A 22,209-nucleotide genomic window follows, 5' to 3' on the forward strand; every position below is an offset into this window, starting at 1 on the left:
AGACTGGCAAGCCTTTCTGCCTTCCCCTGTATCATGGGATGTAATATAATTCCTGTGATTCATTTAACAAATTCCCTGCCACTGCAGAGACATAGACCACGGACGCAGGTCTGTCTTGTCTGTTAGTCTCTCTCATTTTCCTTTTTTCTTTGCTAATTCCTGGTATGTTGTGTTTCTTGTAGCTATTGTATATGTTGCATGGTGGGCTGGTAAGTCTGCTGAGGGTTGTATGAATGTGTGGATAGCAACAGATCTGTGCACCCTGCCAGGTTATCGCATGTTTTTGGTGATTTGCGGCACTGAGGTTTGGAGGTGCTGTAGTGTGTCGGGAGGAATGTGCTGCTGCCTTTGCTACTCCTGTAATCCCAAGCTGGGCTTGTTTGTTCCTGGGCTCTAGGGTTATCGCTCTCAGTCTTGACAGCCAGTACTGCAAAATCAGAAGGATTCCTGCAGTTAGTGGCTTTGCTACTTCAGGAGAGAGAGCCTGACTTTTGACAAAGCTAAGTGGCTTTATTTTAAGCCCTTGTTTGTACAAGCTCTCTTAGCAATGGGAATGCTAAAATTCTAGGTTCACAGTTACTCTGTTGACTTACTGAGCCTTTCACTTGGCTCTTACCTAGTCAAATGACTATAGTTAAGAGGCAGGAAACCTAGTTACAGGTCTTTAATTATGTAATATGTGGGTTGTCTGAGAATGCGCTTTAAAGTTTTTTGCCTAGTGTGCAAAGCCTGTTTTTTCTTTATTCCTATGACGCGTTAAGCACTGGCCCAGGGAAGATGTGATTGGAGCTCTGGTAGAACATGGTAAAAAATATGAACTGTGTTTGAGCAAACTTGGAATCATTTGCAAAGCATTGACTTTGGACAAACCCAAGACCTTTGCTCTTCCCTCATGCCTGTACATGGGACAAATTTCCTCAAGCTCTGGGGTGTCAGCAGGCTGAAAATATGTTGTGCCAAAGAGCTATCTGGTAGGGGACTGTGCTGCTCTATTTAGCCACTAAGAAGCCCAGTGACTTAAATCTTTTAAGAAAGGAGCATCATATGCATTACTAATTGATCTAGACTGTGGAGTTTGGATTAAAGCTTGAACATTTGTCTGGATCTGTCAGGTGGATTTCTTCGTGTAATAGACTATGAGTTTGCCTTCACAGGGCTAAGAGTAAAATTGAGTGACAGAACAGAAACTCTGTGGATGGCTGCGGATACCAGTAAGCTATAGGAAAGTTTACTTAGATTAATAGCTGGCTACTCGGCACTTACCATAGTTGAGTCTATTCTCCTCCTTGTACATTTGATACTTTAAGTGAACCAAAGCTGCAAAATCATGATATAAAGAAGCAGCATAGCTTAGAAAACAATGCAGAAAGTTACTTTACATAAATGCAAATAGTCTTTTGTTTGGGAAATGAAGAATCACATGAAGCGGTCCTCAGAAGAAATGCTGCCTTATTGCCTAAAGAAACTCCAGAAGCATGTTAAGGATGACCATACTGGGTCAGCTAAAGAAATGTTCATCTACCTCTGTGTCCTTCATCTAAGAGCAACAAGTTGCAGGTACAAAGAGAGAGTGTAATTTCTCTAAGTATCCCCTTCCTGCTTCTGGAGCCTGGAGCTGTGTCCACTCTTTCAGAGCCCTTGGTGGACGCCTCTTAAGCAAATTTTAATAATTGCCTTTTTTAGAAACCACTTACACTTGAACACTTTGCAGTAGTTTCCTCAGTCTGTGCTAGCAGAAGGTACTTCATTTTGCTTTACACAAGTTGCCTGAACAGAGTAAAGCTAAGGTGGCTCAAGTAATGACATGGCTAATTTTCTCTTTACGCTCGACTAGTTTTAGGACATCTACCTTGGTGTGATAAAGTAGCACTGCCAGGTAGGCAGCGAGCTCCTGGCGCGGCAGGAGTGCCTCTGTGCAAACAGAGGTGTATCTGCTTTAAGAGGCTCCTAAACCACAGTGGGACCCGTCAGCACGCCTGGCTTGACTTTCTGTTGTGCTGGATGGTGTACAAACATCAGAAGTATGTCATGATCTTAATTTGTCGCTGTGGGACTGCTGGCATGAGTACGCGTGACTCTTGCTCAATTGAACCTTTTGTTCAGGGGTATGGCTGTGTGGGTTTGCAGACAGCTACAGTAAATCCAAAACCAGGGACTGTCATCTTGGTGGTCTGGACGTCCTTGGACTGGCCATGCTCCCAGGAGCTTCCGAGAAGCTGTGCTACCACTTGTAGCCTTCCTTCATCTCGTAAACTTCCAGTGACTGCTAGTCAGAAAAAGTTGAAGCCTTCAGTAAAAGGGGATTTCCAGACCTCTCAAGAAAGCTACTCTGTCTCTGCTAATGTCAGGCCCCTTTTTTTGCAAAGAGGGGGGTGGGAAGTATAGATGATACTTTATTATTTGTATTTTCGAATCTGCTTCCTCTCATCTCTAAGCCCTATTCACCTGTAGGATTAACCTGAATGACTGACTGGATAACCTTTGCTGAGGGAACCAGGATGACAGAAGCAGCAATAGAGTAGTAGCAATGTGCTGGTCAGCCTAGTAATGCTGTCTCGTACTGATAAATACTCTTCTGAGCTAAACTGCAGGTGGGAACAGTAGCACTTGGAGCCGAAGAAGTGATTAAAGAGCACGTGTGCAGACAGCAGAGCTGCTATGGTATATGGCTGTCTGATTCTCTGATTAAAAGACCAGATTTAACGTTTTCTTTGATAGCATGATAAGCATTTCAGTTATCACAAACAGCGGCAAACATCATATGTCATAGTTGGAGTGCGACTTGAAAGGCTTGATTATAGATTGAAGAATAAATTCAGATTGTCCTGGTTACTGATGTGTAGAGATAACACTGTCTGTGAGTGGACTTTGCCTCTTAATGCGATGCAAGCATGTCGCATTTTGCGTCGTGCAATATAGGTTTGCAAAAGGACACTGAAATCTAACCTGTAATGACGGTATGTTTGGCTGTGTGAAATGCTAATGCTTTAAAGGACTCTAAAAAATGAACCCTGCTTCAGATCCTTCTAGCACTCATGCTAGTCACTCGATTAAGTCATCCTTGGTCGCAGATGCTGACTGACAGAGAAAATAGTACATGCAAACAAGTCAGCAAGGGCTAATGCTCAGCTAGCTTCTAAAAATACTACAATAGCTGGATGGTACAGTAAGTTAAGTAACATGCTTTAATTTCATATTGAGAGCATTTATTGAAAGAGGAGGGAGAGCTGGGGATTAAAACATGGAGCAAACACATGACTTACCGGGAGCCTGGTTTCAGCAGCAGCAGCAGCGGGGGGTATGGTGATGGACCAAAGCAGGTGCCCACCTTGCTGAGGGCCTCGGCCATGGCCCCGAGCTGGAGCCCGACAACCAGGCCGCTGGCATGGAGGAATTATATAACTTTTTTTTTTTTTTCCTCCCCCTTTCTTCTTTTAACTTTGTTCCAGTGTCTGTCTGATCTCTGCTGCAGCTGGCCAAGTGCCACTGTTTGTCTGTGCACAACGGACACAACCAGATTCTGGAGGGTCATGTGAAACTACCCTGAGCTCTTTAAATCGCACCGCCCTTACCTTTTCTCCTCTCCTGACCGCATTGCTTTAACAGGTGTGGCTTTGTTTATGCACGTCTGTTGCTTTGCTTTAGCACCTGGGTTGTGCTGGCACTCAGGGCCCGGAGGAAACCTTTGGTTCCACGCTTTGCTCAAGCTGCAGGAGAAGTCTGCAGACTTCTCCTGGGTTTGCACCTGATGAAACAGGCAGGGGTATCAGCTTTGTAAGGGCAGCACCAGCAATCATTAGTCATTCAAACCTCTGCTTCTGAAAACTTTGATGTATCTTACCATGACTTTGGCTGAAGCTTTGTGAATGAGGCCTGTGGTTCTCAGCATCTTCTGGTACAGCTGTAAGGTGATTCCAGAGAGGATGAATCCTATTCCTGTAAATTATTGGCAATTGCTAGTTAAAAAAAAAAATAAATCTGTTTTAATTGAAGAGTTATGGGCTTGCAGCCAGCTGTAAGCCTGAAAAAAGGTCTTCTCGGTTAAGTGTTTGTGTGTTACTGCTGTGGGAAACCCAAAGGTAAGAAGATGCATCTTGGCCACATCTACTGTTACTACATCTACATGGCCACATGTTACTACATAGTACTGCACAAATCTTGCCTTCCACTAGGGACTTTTATGTCTTGGGACCACTGAAAACACATTTAGGTGTGTAATAAATAGCTTACAACTGGTTTTCCTGTTCCACCTTTCACTTCTGTTGGGATGCTCTGTTGCTCTTCCCAGTCGAGAGGCAATATGCAACTGCATCCACGTGTCAGATGTCCAGACTCGTTCCCAGGAAGTGGAACTAACTCTGCAAAACTGCATCAGTGGAGTTTTAGCTACCCGATAAAAATACGTGATGTTGAATTGCATGGGGGGAACCACACACGGAAAGCAATGCACTAGGAGGAAGGATGCTGCTTTGTTCTTCATGCCTGCGATGTTCACCTCTCAACTTGAGAGCAATTGACTTCAGCTTTAAGTTTTGACTGAAACTTTTCCTAGGTAAACATCTCCTCCCCCCTGTTGTCCTTGGAGCCTTTGAAAGAATTATGCTAAACTTTCCGGGGAGCAGACTCTTCATTTTGTATGTGCTTTCTGCTTCCTGCAGTGGCCTTCTCATGCTGCAAGTCCCAAATTTCCTGCCTGACATTTAAAATGGAGATGTTGTGGGCCAGGTCAGTGCTGGCTGTGTGGTATCCCAGAGAAAATGAGATACATCCAGTGAAAACGACTAGCGCTCCAAAAGCGGTAATAATGTTAGGATGCGATACCCTGCGGTTGCAAGGGATTTGACAGAGGCAGGAGCTCATGAGTTGCTTGTTCCTAATATGCATTCAGTTAGCTCCAGTGAAAGAGCTAACAAATATTGTCGTCTTTCAAGAAAGTAAGAACAAATACAGTCATGCTGACAGGAGGTCTGATTTTATTATTATTATTATTATTATTCCGAAGAAGTAACTACAAAAATTTGTAAGATTAGCTAGATGTGGCTCAGAAAACACAGCCAGTGTCGTGAAAATCAGTGGCAAGGATGTAAAGAGCTCTAAGGGGAGGTAGCCAATTCGGAGGCAGAACTCTGAGTGGTCCCAGTTGTATCTGGCATAGATAGAGGGATGCCATATGTATCGTATCATATATTGTTTACTTGTAAAAACTTTCCTTAGTCATACCGCTGTTGGCAGTTCTTGCCTTATAAACGCCTGTGGGTTCCTGAATTGATCCCTGATGGTGAAGGCACTCAAGACCGGTGCTTGACTACTTGAATCAAAGCTCAAGTATTTGCAGAGACAGTCTCTCTGAAGAAGAGATAATATAATTCATTTCATATCCTCTATAACTATATACAGTTCTTATCCCCAAACACTACATCCGTTATGTTTTTGAGCATTAGCTTATATTCTGTAAACTGGAAATGTTGGGCTGAGAGCTCACCATTGCACAGTTAAATTGCCGCTCACTGTGTGCATGTTATTTCTCTGCCATAATTACAACGTCATTTGCCATGAAGGTGGTTCCTATGTTTTGACATAAATGTGGGTCATGCCATTGTGTATTTATCCCACACTTTGGGCACAGCAGGAACATGTATACAGTCACGTATATCCCTGCAGCAGCTTATGGTTGGTGATAGATCTATGCAGTCAACTTTATGCACCTGCTTCTGTTTTTCCATACCCACCCTTAACTGGTCCATGCAAAGGTATGCCAACTTTGTAAAACTGTATCTGCTCTAAATTTCCTTCTCATGCTTCTAAAATGCAATGCAACTTATCTTGCTTTTCTTATTTTTTGTTTATATTTAAATTTCTGGCTTTTTCCAAGCCGTCGTCTTTGGCAAGATCTGTGAGAAACTGTGGTATTTTAGACTTAGCCAAATTCAGTCTGTGTTAAAACTTCTTGAAACCTGATCTTGTGAGAGTTCTAGTATGAAAAAAAAAAAAAACAACACCCAACCAACCCAGGTTGGCATCCAGAGCCACGGATGTTTATCTAAACTGAACTTCTGATTCCTCTTGAGGTTTAGTAGTTCACTACTGAATCTGTTTCAGTCCAGTTAATTAGTTACAAACCCCTAAGCCACAGACTTGGAATTAAAGAAAACAAAGCCCTAGCCTCTGCATAATTTGATGCAAGAAGAAAGTTTTGTTAAACTAGGAAGTGCATTTACATCACTATTTCCCAGTTTGAAATGCAAACTGATGTACAGATGAGCCAATGGCATAGTCATTGATTCTGTATTCATGCCACATGTATTAATGTGACAGTCTAGTGTCCCTCTATAATCTTCCCCTCCCCCTTCTCTGACATTGCTCTCTCCTTTCAGAGGTATGGCAGGGATTTTTTTTTGTTTTTTTTGTATCAGTGGTTTGGCTCTGTGCAATGTAGTTTACAGGGAGTACAGAATGCCTGGTTTTGATAAGATTTTCTGCTCTTCTGTTTTTAGGACAATGTAGATCAGACTTCAGCTCACGGTCGGCGGGATCTGGTGGAACCGGGTTTCCAAGAACCATCTAACCGCATCTCCCTGAATCACCAAGGTAGGGAACAGTGGATGGGAATCCAGGCCGCTCAGGGGAATGCAGAGATGGTTTTGCCTCCATGTTGCCATTTCTCCTTCTCATTAAAAGAAAAAAGTTCTGGATGGTTGGAGGAGGAGAGCTGAAGAAATTGGTTTTTTTATCACAACTGTCCTTTGAGCTATGGATGAAGATGATGAAGAACTTGTGGTGCATCTCAAGCCTTGTAGCCCAAACTGGGATTGCTAGCCTGGGTCTCAGGGATATTCTCCTGTTTTTAGGAGGGGGGAGGAGGGAAGTACTGAAATTGAATTCAATTTCAACATTTTGAAATTGAACATACTGAAATTGAATTCAACATTTGTAAGTTAAAGTTGCATTTAAAAAATCTTTGATTGCCATAAGAAGGGTTCAGGGCTCTGGCTCAACTTTTGCAATAGGAGAAAAGAAAAGTATGTTTACTTGCTTTGCATGACAGAAATCAGCTCATTCGGGGAAAGAAAGTCCTGAACTAGATGTTGTAATGCTGGTGCAATAGTTTAGCTTCTGTAATACAACAGGACCATACATAAAAAGTTAAAATAAATCTTAGAAGTCTTTCTTTGCCAATTTCTGTCTGTTCAGATACCTAAAAAAAGACAGTTACTATTATAGCAGGGACTTTTTAGCTCAGCTTTGTTTTTTTTGGCTTTGAAATAATTAATAATAGAGTGCTGTCTTAACCAGTGAACCCCCTTACCCTCAGGGTTCCTGATGGCTTAATTTGGAACCAAGTCCTTGAAGATCATCTTCAAATGTTGTTTCTTCAGTGCAACAGCTAATAGTTTCGCAGTCAGCACAAGGCTATTGAAACAAAAAAGGTCATGAACATATTACTTAAAATATTTGCCAACTATGACATGCTTAACTTTTCCTTTAAAAAAATCCAGCTTCTTTTGTTTGCCAAGGGCAGCAAGACTGGAATTTCATGACTTGTAGATCCTCAAGACTATTTAAGTTTCACAAAGAAGTCCTAGAATGTAACGAGGATTGTATTTTAATTTATTCCCCTCCCTGTGCCCCAAGTCTTCCAGTTTTTTAAAGCTTTGCTTTCAATTGAAAAGAGAAGATAACAGGTTGCCATGTTATCCAATCTAAAACTTCTAGTAGCACAGGCAGTGTGTTGTGGCATGCTTGCATGCATACAGCACAGAGTTTATAAATGCCATTTTTCATTCATATTAGAATGGTACTGTTACATTAATTTCACCTACCTTGGGATGCGCAAATCCTGGAACAGATCTATATAGGTGATGACTTCTGAAGGTATTTGGAAATATCCCCCTTTAATCAAGGGATTTTTGGGGGGAACACATCCTGTGTGGTCTAAGTTCATGCATTAAAGTATGTGTGGCTGCTGCTTATGAAGTCTGAACATTTATTGGATAGGTAATTCTGCATTTTGATGATAAAATGCCAGCTTTGCAGCCTGACATTTTCCTTCTTCCTCTTCAGATCCTTCTTGTCCTCTATCAATATTGTAGTACTGCAGAAGGATCCACACAGCGTCACCTGGTGTGTGGCTCTGCCTCAGCCACTTTGAGACAAATGTCTGTATGCAAACTGGTCCAAATTAATTTACAAAGAGCTATCTTTAAAGAGAATGCTTTGCATAGGCGGTACTGGCAGTTCAATGTCTGTTTCTAAGCAAGACCCAGTTAACATTTTTCCCAATACTTTCTGAAGTAAAGATCACTTTTGCACCCACAAATTGTTTGGGGATTTTTTTTCTACATCAGCTGACTGACAGCAATCAGATCTGGTATTTCTAAAATCTTCCTGATTTTGTTGCTGAAGTAGGTATTTAGCACATTATTAATCTTGCCTACCCCTGTGACCATGAAATGCTGCCACGTTAAGTGGCGTGGATTAAGAATTGAAACCTGAATGCCCAGTGGTGGCCTCCAGCGCTGCTCTGGGCTGTAGCACATGTAGCACCTTTTTGCAGTGTTGGAGGGAAGCAGCATGCCTTGCAGGCATGATACCTGCTGCTTCAGTATTTTTTTGGAAGCGGAAGTGGCTGTAAGCATGATGCTATGTCATGCCTTGTGTGTTTGTTCTCTCCAAGTTTGAGCGTCTACCCTCTTTCATAGCATATGAAATACACATTCTTGTCCGATAACTTGAAAGTACAAGTATTTTAAGAGCTGCCACGTATTCCAGTAACTGATTAATGAATAGTACATAAAAAAATAAAACATGGAGCTTCACAGGGAGTTGTGAGATCGTCTGAACTATCTCTGATGTAGTCATATTAGTCGCACAATAAATAGGAAGACTAGATTATTAACATAAAGTGGGTTTTTAAGTTTTGTGGCAGCTGTTTGCTTTGTTTTTTTACCCTTACACTGAACTGTGTTATCCATTAATTTCTATTAAAGCTTTGCTGGCACTGACTTCAGTGAAAAACTTAGAGTAAACCTGTGTCCAGAAGTAACTTGCAGGACCACTGTTTGCATTTAATAAATTAATATGTTTGGTGGTATGTCTTGATTATGCTGATGATAAAGATATTTGCAACAGACTGGCAAATTTTGCTTCCAGTTATATACAACGTTACTTGCTGACTTCAGCTTATACCAACTAGCAGATCTAAACCTTTTATTCCTGTGTTTCGCAAGACTTTTAAGGAAAACTGATAGGCTTGCAAGAAAGCTGGTTCAATATATACTTAATCTGAGCAGAAATTGTGGAAGGATTAGAATTGGCTAAAATATTTCATGTGTTGGGTGCTCCCTGCCTTTTTCCCTTTAGTGTGCTGTGCCTTAAATGCTGCAGCTGAACTCTGAGCAACCGTACTTATTATGTTATTTTATGTATACACTTCCAATTCATGCCTGACCATGTTGCTCAGTCAGTGCAGCAGATTTGCCAGTTTCTGTTGAACATTAACTTATAGCCCTTTGCTTTTCACTGGGAGAGCTTTGGTACAAGCACTTGCAATTCTGAACCAGACCCTGCTTTCCACGGCCTATAAAAATGGTGATTAGCTTCCTCCCAGGCATCTGAATCCCTTCAACACAAGACTGAGATATCCCTGCCAACTGTCCCTGCGTGAATAAGCTCTTTCTTGTGAAGGGTATTTCAAGTACATGTTTCCTGCTGAATCACTCTTCTTACACAAGCAGATGCTTTATAACTGTTCAGCTTTTTATTTTAAAAGAATATCTGGTAAAGATTGAGGAGCAGAGAATACTTTTTGTAAAGTAAGGAGTCTTCAAAATAGGCAGGTAAAAACCTGAGTGCAGATGGAATAGTATTTTTTCCTAGAAATAGTTCAGTAACTGCTTATGTGTAGGTATGCTGACCAACTCGCTTGCTTTAACAATAAGTATTTTTATATCTAAGCCATTATTTAGTATTCACTTTTCAGTGATTCTGCTAGTTAGGCAAATTTTGTAAAGGTACTAAACATAGACAGCAGGAACTAGGATTTCTTACCTCTATTCCCCAAAAGCTACTTCATAAATTAAATGCAGTAGGAAAGAGTGAGCTTCATCCAGCTGAACGATACTAATATTTACTGATGTAAAGGAACAGATATGCTTCAGCTACCTACTGAAAGTTATAGAAAGTTAGCAGTAGCCAGCCAGGATTTGGCATTTAATAAACAGCAAGTCAAGTATTTCTTGAGCAGTCCTTCTAGAAGCTGTAGTAAAGCCTCAAGGCTTGGAGAAGAAAAATATGTCTAAACTGTGTGGCATTTCCTGAAGAGTTAAGGAAGGAGGTTAAGAAACAATCAAAACAATTATTTACCATCCTTAAAAACACCAAGAGAAAGAGGAAGTGAGAGCATGCTTAGGATGGGACAGGTATTGTTATTTTTCTAATTTTTTTCCCCATCAGGACTAGAGTCTGGAGATGAAGGAAACTGTAGCCTACTCAGCCACGTCTCACTTTGCAAAAGATTTAGCACTCACAAATGTTTAATATTTTGCAAGGACAGGTCCTCTGCAGCCTGTAGCCTACAGTGTTTGGCCTACAGCCATCCAGTAGTGAGGGGCAGAGCTGGGGAGCACAGTGGTGATTTTAGTCCAAACACTTGCATTCACATGGAGATGCCATTTTGAGGCCTTTTGTAGAGGTGATGGGCTCCCGCACTCGTTCTCCCTGCCCCGTCCCAAAGGATGCTGCTGGTTCTCCTCCCTCCCCAGGCACCCTGGCAGTGCAGCCTCCGTTCCTCTTGGTTGAGCGCAGTGCTCTGCGGTGCCACCAAAGGTAACCTTGAATGTATCTCAGTAGCAAGACAAGTCTGTCCTATGGATTTCCCTGCGCTGCCTAGGAGCAGCCTTGCCATATGAAGTGTGACAGCAAAATACACCATGCTACAGAAAACTGTAAGCCCAACTGAAGTTGTTTGCTCTGGGACTTCAGGGGGGTTTAACCTGCCAGCCATGCTACTGCTGTTTCTCATTTTGCTCTGTACTTCTGGGTTTTGCTTTGTTGAGGCGTGTTTCGGAGCTCATTTTTCTGTTTGTTTTTCTAGCAAGCAGCAAATAGTGCCAGTTCCAGTCGCGGCCATGAAGTTTATGAGCAGTACCTTTTATTGGTACTTGACATGTACTTTTTGAGGTTGTGTAGCTACCTCTTATTCAGGACTTTGAAGCCAGGCATAAATAAGATGCATTCTATCATCTTGACTTTTAGTGGAAGTATTAGACATGCAATTCTGGCACTTTCTGTATGTGTGTACTTGTGGGATGATTGTCGGTGTCTATACAAATGTGTTTTGCCATGGGTCTGTGGTGAAAGATTTATCTTCCTTTTATTAATGCATTCGCATGTGGCCTTCCTCTCCTGAGGCACTCTCGGCTCCTGTTGGACTTGATGCTTTTTGTCACAGCAGTTCACAGATAATGCTGAGCCGAATATTGCGGTACCTCTGTCTCCATAGCCAGATGGCTTTGGCAGCAGAAAGAAAACGGTGATATGAGTTGTTCTAGCCAACAGCTGTCCTTTGCCAACAGCAGCTCATCCTTTGGTCTGTCTTGGTTGATCGTGGTAGGAAATCTCGCCTATAGTGAGACGATGAAGATGCTGTGGTTGCGGATCAGTTGCCATTAGGTTTCCTGCCTGTATGTACAGACAATTTGTTCCCGCTGAAACTGGAGGGATCCAGAGCAGCTGCCAACTTGCATCACACTGCAGCCTGCTCTTGAGGTAGATGCTCTTCTGTAACTCGCTGGCTAGTAAGTAATACATTAACTTTTATAGAGATGGTAAATGTCAGCGGTGGTGGAAACTACCTTTCTAGCACACTGCCTGGATCCAAAAAATACAAGCCCATGTAAATACAGACAGACTTTTGAATGAGTATGGGCTTAGATGAAGTATTACGATGCCTAAGATTTAGCCCAGAGAAATAATCTTCTGTAGCACTCTTTTTCTCCACCACTGCTGCTGTTACTTGCTTTTAATATCTTTTCTTTTGTATCTGCCTCAGGATAGGCATGTGAGGTTGAGGCAATTTTGTTATTTGTTCTGTAGCTAAGGAGGAGTGTGTTTAGTAACGGCCGGTGCTACTTCTGTTATGCTTCAGTTGTGGGATCCCACTGGGATGAGTCGGTTATTTGGTGTATCAGAACTAACCCATGTCTTTGCAGAATCCAGCTGGTACTGAATAGAAAAAGTAGAGTGAAAACCAGATAGTCTTGTTTGTATTGCAGAGGCAATACCAAAAGCTGCCAGACATTCATGAATTCATGTATAAATGTTGTTGTCATTGTCCAGCCTTAGAAAAAAACCCCACCATTAGTGCCAAAAAGATTTACGCTGACTATCCTTACGCAGAGAGCGGAGCCCCCGCTTCCTGCCTAGCTCATTACAGTACCTTTGTCTTGTTTTGGAGAAGGCTTCCATTGTATTTGGTGATGAATCTTGTTAGCACAGTTACTAGGAGGGCAGCCGTAATAGCTGTGTAGAAGTTTAACTTCCCTCATTATATGAGTTCCCAAACCCTTGGGCTGACAGAACTCTGGGGAAAAAAAAAAACAAAACAAACAAACAAAGATCAAAAGAGAAGGCAAAGTAGATTGATGTTTAGTACAGATAATCTCAGAGATCTGAAGCAAGCTAGAGGACAACAAAATAGACCAACTGATTGAGTTTAGCAGGAAGATTCTGTGTATAATAAGGCTGCTAATGAAGATTGAGTGAAATGAGTGAAAAGAGAAGAAACAGACCAAAAATGGTTTAAGATGGTGCGTGTTCAGAGAAGCATATTTGCAGATGACCGATGGATTTTCTTTTATTTTTATTGTATTTTTTATTTTGTGGTTGTTTTTTTTTTTAACTTTTATTTTTCATATATCAACTTTTTAGTATCAGCTTTGCAAATCTTCAGTTTTGGAGATCTTTAAAATTAAATGTGTTCCTTTGAAGCCACCTGATATGAATAAAAAAAGCTCAAATATCTTATAGTTGACAAGCATGGGATTTTAATCCTGTTTATGGTCTCTCAGGATTCAGTGTGTTCTTCGGGTAAATTTCTCTGACAAGGTAGGATTCAGTGCAGGGAAGGAGCCCTCTGTCTTGGTTGTATAGGGTGTAACATGGTTTGCCTTGGGGCCTTTATTCATTGGAAGTTTTACAAGTGGAGATGTAGAAAAAATTGAGAATTTTAAAGTAAGCCTAAAGCAAGAAGTATTACAACATTAAAAATTAATCTTCCCTATTTATGTGACTGTCAAAGTAAATTTTAAGCCTATTTCGTTGTGTGGCCTGTGGAAAAATGGTAAAGTTATGTTTGTCATGAACTTCTTGCCATGTTGGAGGGGAGATGGTTGCTGGGGCAGAGCGGTTGCACTGGGAGAGCAGATGGAGCTGGGCTGGGGCGTTGCGTTCCTTGCTCAAGATAGTCCATGACGCACCATACCTGTCCCTCGGGCACTGAAGCTGTATGGATGTATGACGTCTGAGAAAGTGTTTTTGGTTTTTTTTCATACTGAAGATAGAGGGATTGTGTTCTTCCACCTTCTCTTTCAAGATTTGTATCTCCAGTTACCACAGGACGGCGGGGAGTAGATTCATAAGGCATGAATTTAGGGTGGTTAGGAGCTCCTTTATTGTTGTTGTTGTTAAATTCTTGTCTAAGGCTTTGGGAGGGGAAGGTGTAAATTGGGCATCTGGGTGGTATGGTTCTGTTGCTTCTTTCCAGATCCTTCTCAGAGCAAGAGGGCATTTACCTCCCTCACCCCTTATGGGTTACCTATTGGAGAACAAGTTAGCTTAGTACTAGTATAAGCCTAAAGCAATGACTCTTTAAGAAACCCACCACAAATCAAATAGGGAGAGGGAGATGCTGTGATATAAATTGTAAAATAAAATGTCTTTTTTAATTCACTTTTGTCCTTAATATTAAAGGATGTGCATTTCCTGCTTACCGCTGAAGCAGACCGAAGACTAAGTGTTGGAGCAGTCGTCATTTTGCATCCTTTGGCTAGGTCGTGCAAGGGATAGCGTAGGGACGCCCTCTCTTCTTGTCTGGGGATGCACTCTTGGGTGTCTTGTGGAAGACTTCCCTTCTGTGCCACAGCTATCGCACAAGAACTGGCTGAGTGAAACGGCACGCTTCGGGGGCGGTCGGGGAGGGGCGGGGGTGCCACGAGGTAGGCACATATACGTATTAGTCTAGTACAAGAGTCTGCTCTGTTAGCAGGAGGCAAACGCTCACATCATGTATTTGTTTACTGTTGGCACGCTTCCCCAGAGGTGTATCAGCTCAGCGGGGTGATGTCATCGGTGGCACAAATACTTTCTGTGCTGGTGCGGCTACTCCAGTTGCATCGGGGCAGCTGGCCACTTGCCGAGCGCCTGTCTGCTGGCAGCCTGATGCAACAGCCTTGCCGGTGATTGCTTGGGAGGAACAGCACCTTGCCTGGGCTGTCAGAGGCCTCCTGGGGGAAAGCAACCTGGGAGTCCTTCATGGAGATGACTTTGTGTGGGCTTTTCATCTTTGGGGCTCCTGAGCCCAAGGCTTCTGTCGGAAATGGTGTGCTTGGGGAAACTCAGGTACCAGAGGGAAGGCAGTGTCTCGGTATCTACTCGTGATGAGGTGCTTCTCCCAGCACCGGAGCTGAGCTTGTTTCTTGCTTTCTTATGTCTTTTGTGAGTAAATAAGTCCAAAATCCTATGGGTAGCACGCTCTCTCCACTGTAAATGTATTTACTTGGCAACTTGCGTCATCTCCATCCTTTCTGTAAGCAGATCACTAAAGCAGCCAAGTGCAATAGATTCCAGGGGTTTTTTTATTACTTTATATACCTATTTATTTACTGTCCGACAGGTACGGGGAGACTTGTGGTCTAGGGTTGTCCTCTGCCTCCTAGGTGGCTTATTTCTTCCATTTGAGTTAATGGTCCATAATGGAGCTTAGTGATCTGAAATGCCCTCTTCTAATTTAATCAATACAAGTTAACTGTAAGATCTTGGGATGAGCTCATATGTTTTCTGGCATAACTTTATTGCCTTTATGTTTTCTTTTGTAATCTGACTAAATTTGTACTGTCAAGATGTTAAGAGAGCGGAAGGATGGAAATGAATACTGTCAGCGAGGGCTCTTTTGATAGCTTCTGGATGACATTTTTAACGTGACTGAGTTGAATTCTTGCCAGTGCCACTCCACCATCTTCCTGCACGTCCTTGGCTTCTGCATATTCTTCCCTGTTAGGGAGCATGTTTTAAGTGTATTTATCTTTATGTAAGAAGCTTTTGAACCTTTCAGTGAAGGCGTTATAGCCAAATGTCAAAACATGGCTGTGGGCACTTAAATAGTCTCAGTACTAATGAGCTTTCCAGCTAGGAAAGTTGATTTATTATGTAGCCTAGTTTTTAATCATGCCGTAACAATGGCAGTTGTTCAGTAAAAACAGTGTCTCTGCAGCATCAGAATATTAACTGCAAGTTCTGACACCTTAAGCAAAATCAAATCCTAAATTTCAAAAGCAGTTAGACACGTAAGGGGGAAGGGTATATTTAAAGATTGAAACAATCCATACTGACTGCAGCTATACTGCCTGTTATGAAATACTGCTTAAAAGAATATTTTTGAAAGTGTAAGTATCTCTAATTTTTGAGATAAAAGTACAATGACACTATGCAAGGTCAGCTTTAATGGAGAGAGAACTGCTTTTCAGTATCTGATTACATGGAGAGCTCTAGGGTGCTAATCTGGTTTCATGACTATTGTGTTGAAGTCTGAAATAAAGCTATTGTGCTTATTCGGACATTTAAGAGTGTAACCTATAAATAGATAAGAAATTGATTGCCATTTATCTGCAATGCACGTAATGTTTGAAATTACTATGACTGGTGGGGGGGGGCTGTTTTCTTTTTAAAATCTGTCTACTTTGGTAAAATCTGTATCAAGAACACAGTGTTACTGTATGTCTCTGTGCTTTCTGAAGGCGATGGGGGAAACAGACCCCTTTTCCTATGAAACTTATTTCCAAGAGTGTGGTAGCAGTGGTGTGGCAACGTCGAGGCAGTTGTAATGCCAGAAACTGCTCCCTGAATTCTTGAGACTGGCTGGACTTGAGCTTTGCAAGAAACCTTTTAACAGCCTTAGTACACCGGTACATTTAGCAATGCTGGGACTAGATATAATCCGCCCCCCCCCCGCCCCGAATGAAACCCATTTAACTCCTTCAGATAAAGCCCTGAGTTACTCCCACCCCCATTTAAAGCACACTGAACTGATTTGTGTCCTGTCTCTGATCAGCTGCGCACCTTTGATCTCTCTTGTGATGGCAGATAATTTCTAATAGCTGACACAATGCAGCCCTCTCGTCTGCAAACAATTCTGAGAGACGTGTATCCAATTTTTAGGTTTTTGTTTTCTGCTGACCTTCAAGGTTATATTTTTGGTCTCTATCAAAGTAGTGAGAGGGTGGAGAACAGGCAGTACAGCCTTTGGTTTCCTTCCATTGTTTGTCCTAACGATAAAAGTGTCCTAACCTTTGGTTTCTGTCTCTTCTTTCCAGTGCCTCAGGTGGAGCAAAATATAAGTTAATTTACCTTTTTATGAGCTCCATCCTCTAAGCAGAGCTTTTATCATCTTAGGAATGAATACAGAAATTCACTTTGCTCCTCTTTTAAAAAATAAAAATAATTAAATAAAAAAATAAACAAGCAACGTCTAAATCTGTAACATTTCCAGGGGTAAGAAGCAGAACGAGGGTGAGGTAAGACTCGTTCACAAGAGTGAAATGGGGCATATTTGTGATACAGCAGTTCTCCTGGCAAAGGCTTCTGTTGCTTTAGGATTTCTTACGATTCAACAACTTGGTGCCCTCCCTTTTCAGTTGTTAGCTGGTCTTAATTAGAGGAAGAATTACAAATGCTAAACAAAAGTTGACTTTGTACTTAAAAATTGAGTGGATTTTAGAAGTTGGCTGACACTATTACAGCAAATTTAGGTTAAGCAGTCTGGACAAGTATAGAATTAGTTTAAGGTTTTAGTATCCTTTTCTGCATATTAGAACAATTTTCAGGCGCTTACGTACTAGAAAAACAGGATTGTCACATAAAGATGTAACACATCTTACAGCTGAGAGGAAAATGCCCAATTCAAGTTATAGCTTAAACATCATCTTTCTTAACAATGCCTTTTCTAATCTGTTTATAGAAGAGATTGGTTCTGCTAGATGACTGGGAAGTTGAGGACTGCGGATTTTAAGATTTTTCCAGCATGGGAACGTATTTCCTTTAAGCGAGACAAACAAGTTGCACTGGAATGTGCTCATGGTCTGTATCAGCAAGTATAGCTTAACTTAGCTATGTCAAGAAGAATATATACTGTGGTATATCCAAAAAAAAGGATGTCTCTAAGAATACCTGGCTAATAAATTTCTGTGGTGTTGGGTGAATGTGAAAGTAGGCTTTCTTAGTGGCAAAGTTGTGTTTATTTAAGTATCAACATGATTTTCTATGTTTAAAAAATGATTAAAGGTTCATGACTGAAGTCAGACTTAAGATAGCAAGAACAGCGTAAAACGGTACAGGCTTTGATTACAGCAGCATGCTGGTTCTTTCTGTAAGCCCTACATCTCTGCAGTGTATTGCCTGTACCCACAGGCAGTCCTCACTGAAAGAAGGTGATTTGAAGGCAACGAGTGACCTCAGGCTGGCTGCCTGCTTTATTGATAGCAGGGTCTTCGTGGTGGGGACAGTTCCTTTTTTACTCATTTTGCAAGTTGCGTGAAGTATCGAACCTCCGAAGTCTGCGCTGGGGGGTTGCACAGAGACTCTTACGCTCATCTGCGAATGAGCAATTGCAAACTATAGCAGTTAATGATGGCAGCAGCAGACCTGACTCTCGTGTGTTATTAGTTAGCCATCTGTACCTCAGGCAGCTATAAGCTGCTCAGAATAATTGGACTTGCCCAAGGTTTTGATGAAACTGGACCACAGAAATTGTTGCAGGACGCTGCTAAGTGTATGTTTCTTCACATGAGCGCACAGAAGCAGCAATGGGCTCTCCAAGCCCATGACCCCTCCATCAGGAGCTGGGAAATACTTGCTGGCGTTGGCCACTGGGCTGTGTGGAGTGGGTCAAGGATTTAGAAGCAGTCGTTCAACAAATTATCTGTTACATGGGATGAAACAAATCACTGTAGTTGTCTACCTATGTTTTCCCCATCGGCGAAATGAGGATATTGCTATTGCAAAACTTCTGTCAAGTATGTGGTTGAGATCTGCTTTGTAGTGTGCACGCTATTTTTGAAGGTGAAGTCCCACTTTGTTCATGGTATTAAGTTGACAGCCAGTTCTGAAGAAGTGAAATCAAGACTGAAATGTGAACATACTGTATGTGAGATTGTATCCTAATATATAGGGTAAACCATAGACTGTTACTTTGACATGGTGGGTAGCCTTTCTGTAGATTGACTTGTTTGTATGCAGTGTATGACATGGAAGTGGTGAAAGATAATGCAGCTTCTAAGTACTATAAATGTGCTTTGATTGAAGATGCATAATTCTTGACTCACAGTAGGAAGGGGGTCAGTGAATTAAGCTTAAGTTGAAGCTTTCTCTGTGTGCGTATGGAGGTTGAAATCAAAGTTGAGAACAGTAACCAGCCTTGCAAGTTAACGTTGAAACACTTAGTTTAAAAAAAAAAAATTGGCATTAAATGTGGGATAATGAGATAAGGGAAAACTACTTGAGGCATAAAGCATGGTGAAAAGCCATGGAGTTTCTTTAAGATGGTTTTAGTACGTAGCTGAAGTGAAACTATTGAAAGAGATGTAATTCATTTTCATTACTGTAGGAGCCAAGATGTCTACTAATACAGTATTCATGTTTGTGGTAATATCTCTCCACCATTGTGTATCTCTGTAAACCTTCTGTTTAAAAAACCGACCAAACAAAGCAAAACAGAAAAACCTCTCAACCCTCCCTCCGTATGGCAATAGCACCGAGCTGTTTGGGCCAGGATACATGTCTCCTGCCGTGTTAGGCTGGTGAAATACAAAACAGAGAGATCTCTTTCTGAAGAGCAAGTTTAGAGATGAATCTGGCAGATTGTTGGCTCCAAGGCAAAATGAGACTATCGGGGAGAAATTTGTTGACGGCACGGCTGGGGTGAAAGCCTCCTTTCTTACAGTGAGAGTGTTTGAGCAAGAGGACTTGGTGATCGCGGCGCTGATGACTTTGCCCTGAAAAAAGATGTCCTTTCGAGTAGGCTGTTCTCAGACCATTTACATTCCCCAGGGCCTGGTGTCTCCCAGGGGTTTGGTGGTACAGCTGTGCTGGCACACTTCCTAATGTACTTGTAATAGCAAAAACCCACTTTCTCCGAAGGAAGTTTATTCTGGTTTGACAAGTGAAATGAAATGCAGCAGTAAAAGCATTCTTAGACACTTATTATACTGGGCTAGAAATACAGGTATTTTGACAGGAAAAATAGTTGAAATGTGGAATCGTTTCTACTGAACTGGTTGTGAGCAACCTTTCCTTGTATTTCAGGCAAACATGCAGACCTATAGAGTGAGGGCAGTGAATTCAAGAGGTTAACGCTGAACGTTGTGTGTGTCTCGGCTCCAGCCTGAAATTAGTCCTTTTGATGTTTGTGCCATACAAACACAGAGGAGGACTCAGCCCCCTGCCAACAAATCTGACACAGAAGGGATAGAGAAGAAACGCTTTCGTACTATTAAGTTATGTACTTGGTGGTTTCAAATCTGTGAGGTGGAAGAGAAATTTTTAGTGCTATGGGCAAAACAGCTTTTAAATAGGCTTGGAAAAAACTTCAGGGTTAATCCATCCCCAAAGCTTTTACGGATATAGTAATATCAGTATAGGTTTGTGATCCCTTTACAGTATTTTATACTTGTAGTAGGTCCTTGTATATAGATTCAGTTGTCCTGGAAGAATGCTGCTGTTTAGCATGCCTCGCTTTATGCACTGACCAGATACAAGCAATGTGAGTGCTTTTTGCATGTTAATGAATGCCTGCCTGAAAAACATCAGTCAAAATACCTGATGTGTCTCATGCAGGCATCTAGATTACTTCAAGATGCATTTTATTGAGAGCATGTGGGAAGAAAGTCTTCTAGTGCATCCTCGGTTTTGGAGGGGCCAACAGAGGGACTAGCTAATGAGGACAAAATTGAGGGGTGTTGTTGACAGAGTGGACACTATAGAGGTTAATACGGTAGAAAAGAGCAGTAGTAGCTCTCAATGAAATGGTACCCCCTGTGGTGAAAGAGGAAGATGGTAAGAATCTGAAATTTATTTGAATCAAATACAAAAAGCGTTGCTCTTCGCTTGATGCAACATAACTCTCAAAATTAGTTCACTGGAAGTTGAAAGGAAGCCCATGTGGGATGTCCACTCTGGAGGACTGTTGGGCATGGAGAAAACTTTGAAGCTGGTTCTAGTGCTTTACGTGGTGCAGAAGCTCTTAGAGCAGGTCTTTCCTGTTCTCAAACCATATGTTGGGGTTTCATCCATTTTATGATTAGAGTTAAGAATGTATAGTTGCATAAACACATCAGAAAACAGAAACAACCTTAATTTATTTTTTTACTACTAAAACTTCTAAATATTTTTAGATAACTGTACATTCTGATGTTATCGTGCAGCTGCTGTGGCTTGTGCTTTAAGTTGTGTATTTCTCAAATAAGGAAACAAACTCTGTGCTTGTTTGTTTCTTTTTCTAGTCAGGTGGTCCTCACATTCATCTAAGAAAAGATTGAGGGACATCAATGAAAATATGTTGTTGTTCTAAAGAAAATTATTTTGAATTTTGTAAAGAGGAGTAAAATAGCAAAAGATAATATTGCAATGTTGCATTATTTGTGGTGCCTGTAGCTTCGAAAAAAATCTTCTTGCAGTGTTAAGACTGCCCCAAAATGAGCTGGAATAGTACACTTCTGTAACTCGAATTTCTTACATCATCTATAAAGCAGATGTACTAAGCTGGGGCTTGTATTAAGCTCACATAATAAGAGGGGAGAGCAAAATCTGTAGAAAAACAACTGTTGTAATTTGATGTTGGTTCTGCACTAAAATTTTTCACCACAGTGCAGCATTGTAACAATAAACCTCAGTCATTACTGTCTCTGAACTTATCTGACTGTGATAAGCAGTACAGTATTTATTTCTGCCTTTATGTAAACACTGTCCTGCAAGCGGTTCATGACAGCACTTCAGTATGGCAAGCTGTGTCATGTGAGGATACTTCAGAAACGCGCCATTTCAAAGCAGCTGGCGTTCTTGCATTGAGGATGGAGAAGGTTGCGGCACTTTTCATAAAGCCAAGAAGCTTCAAGGGGAAGATCAATCTGAATTTGTTAATTTATTTAAGTCTCTTTGTGCCTATTAAAAAGGACAAGATTCTGTCACGCTAGTTGTATTTTCAGCTAAAAAAACCAGACTTAAATGGGGCAAAACAGCTAAATATAAGAAAATCAAAACATAGCATGAGATGTAGCTAAATTTTGAGTTCTTAACAGCAAGCAGCTGCTTAAGTAATTAAAGTGCATAAGGTGCTACTGACCAAAGCAATTAGTATGTAATTTCATTAATGGTATTAGGATTGCAGTAACAATATTTAAGTCTTTCTGTCCAAATCAAGATTGCGGGCAATTTGTGACACGTACAACATGAGGTTAGAAGCAGTGCAATGTTATGGTATGTTACAGCACCACTGTCTGAGTGGATTTGTAACTGCGCAAGAACACGTCTTAAACCAGCTGTATGCCTTGCTAACGCTCCTAATTGGTATACGTTGCTTGCAAGTTTACGTGTAGACGCACTTGTAAATTTTTATAAGCTTGCATGTTTGTAAGTTTATATATAAAAAGAGGCTTCATGGGAGCTGCTAATTTTTTGTTTATCTTTGCAATTCAGTTATGAGCTTGCTGCTATTCAACAGCAAAAGAGAATTACTCTTTTTGTATATGTTTTTGTGGTTTGTCCTTAAGTGGTGGAAAAGTCCTGGAGAGCTGAGACACAGTAAAATATTCCAAGTCCCTCTGAAATCTGAAGTGCTGCAGATGACAGGTTTCTAAACTACGAGGTCTGCAACTCAAAGACTAGGGGATGATGTGCCCAGCCACCACGGGTAGGTAGCTTCTATCCTCAAGAATAACTATAAAT

The 22,209-nt window shown here is 41.4% G+C and overlaps 1 protein-coding gene across 7 annotated transcripts in view; it reads left to right on the plus strand.

Moving 5' to 3' along the window:
- Nucleotides 1–22,209, plus strand: part of GRB10 (growth factor receptor bound protein 10) — a 152,286-nt gene that overhangs the window by 58,413 nt on the left and 71,664 nt on the right. For all 7 annotated transcript variants that reach the window (XM_072853007.1, XM_072853009.1, XM_072853011.1 and 4 more), the window contains exon 3: nt 6,495–6,588. In XM_072853007.1, the coding sequence (XP_072709108.1) occupies nt 6,495–6,588 (94 nt within the window). The remainder of the gene's footprint in view (nt 1–6,494; nt 6,589–22,209) is intronic.

The sequence above is a fragment of the Ciconia boyciana genome, chromosome 2, assembly GCF_034638445.1.
Source record: "Ciconia boyciana chromosome 2, ASM3463844v1, whole genome shotgun sequence".
Classification (NCBI taxonomy): domain Eukaryota; kingdom Metazoa; phylum Chordata; class Aves; order Ciconiiformes; family Ciconiidae; genus Ciconia; species Ciconia boyciana.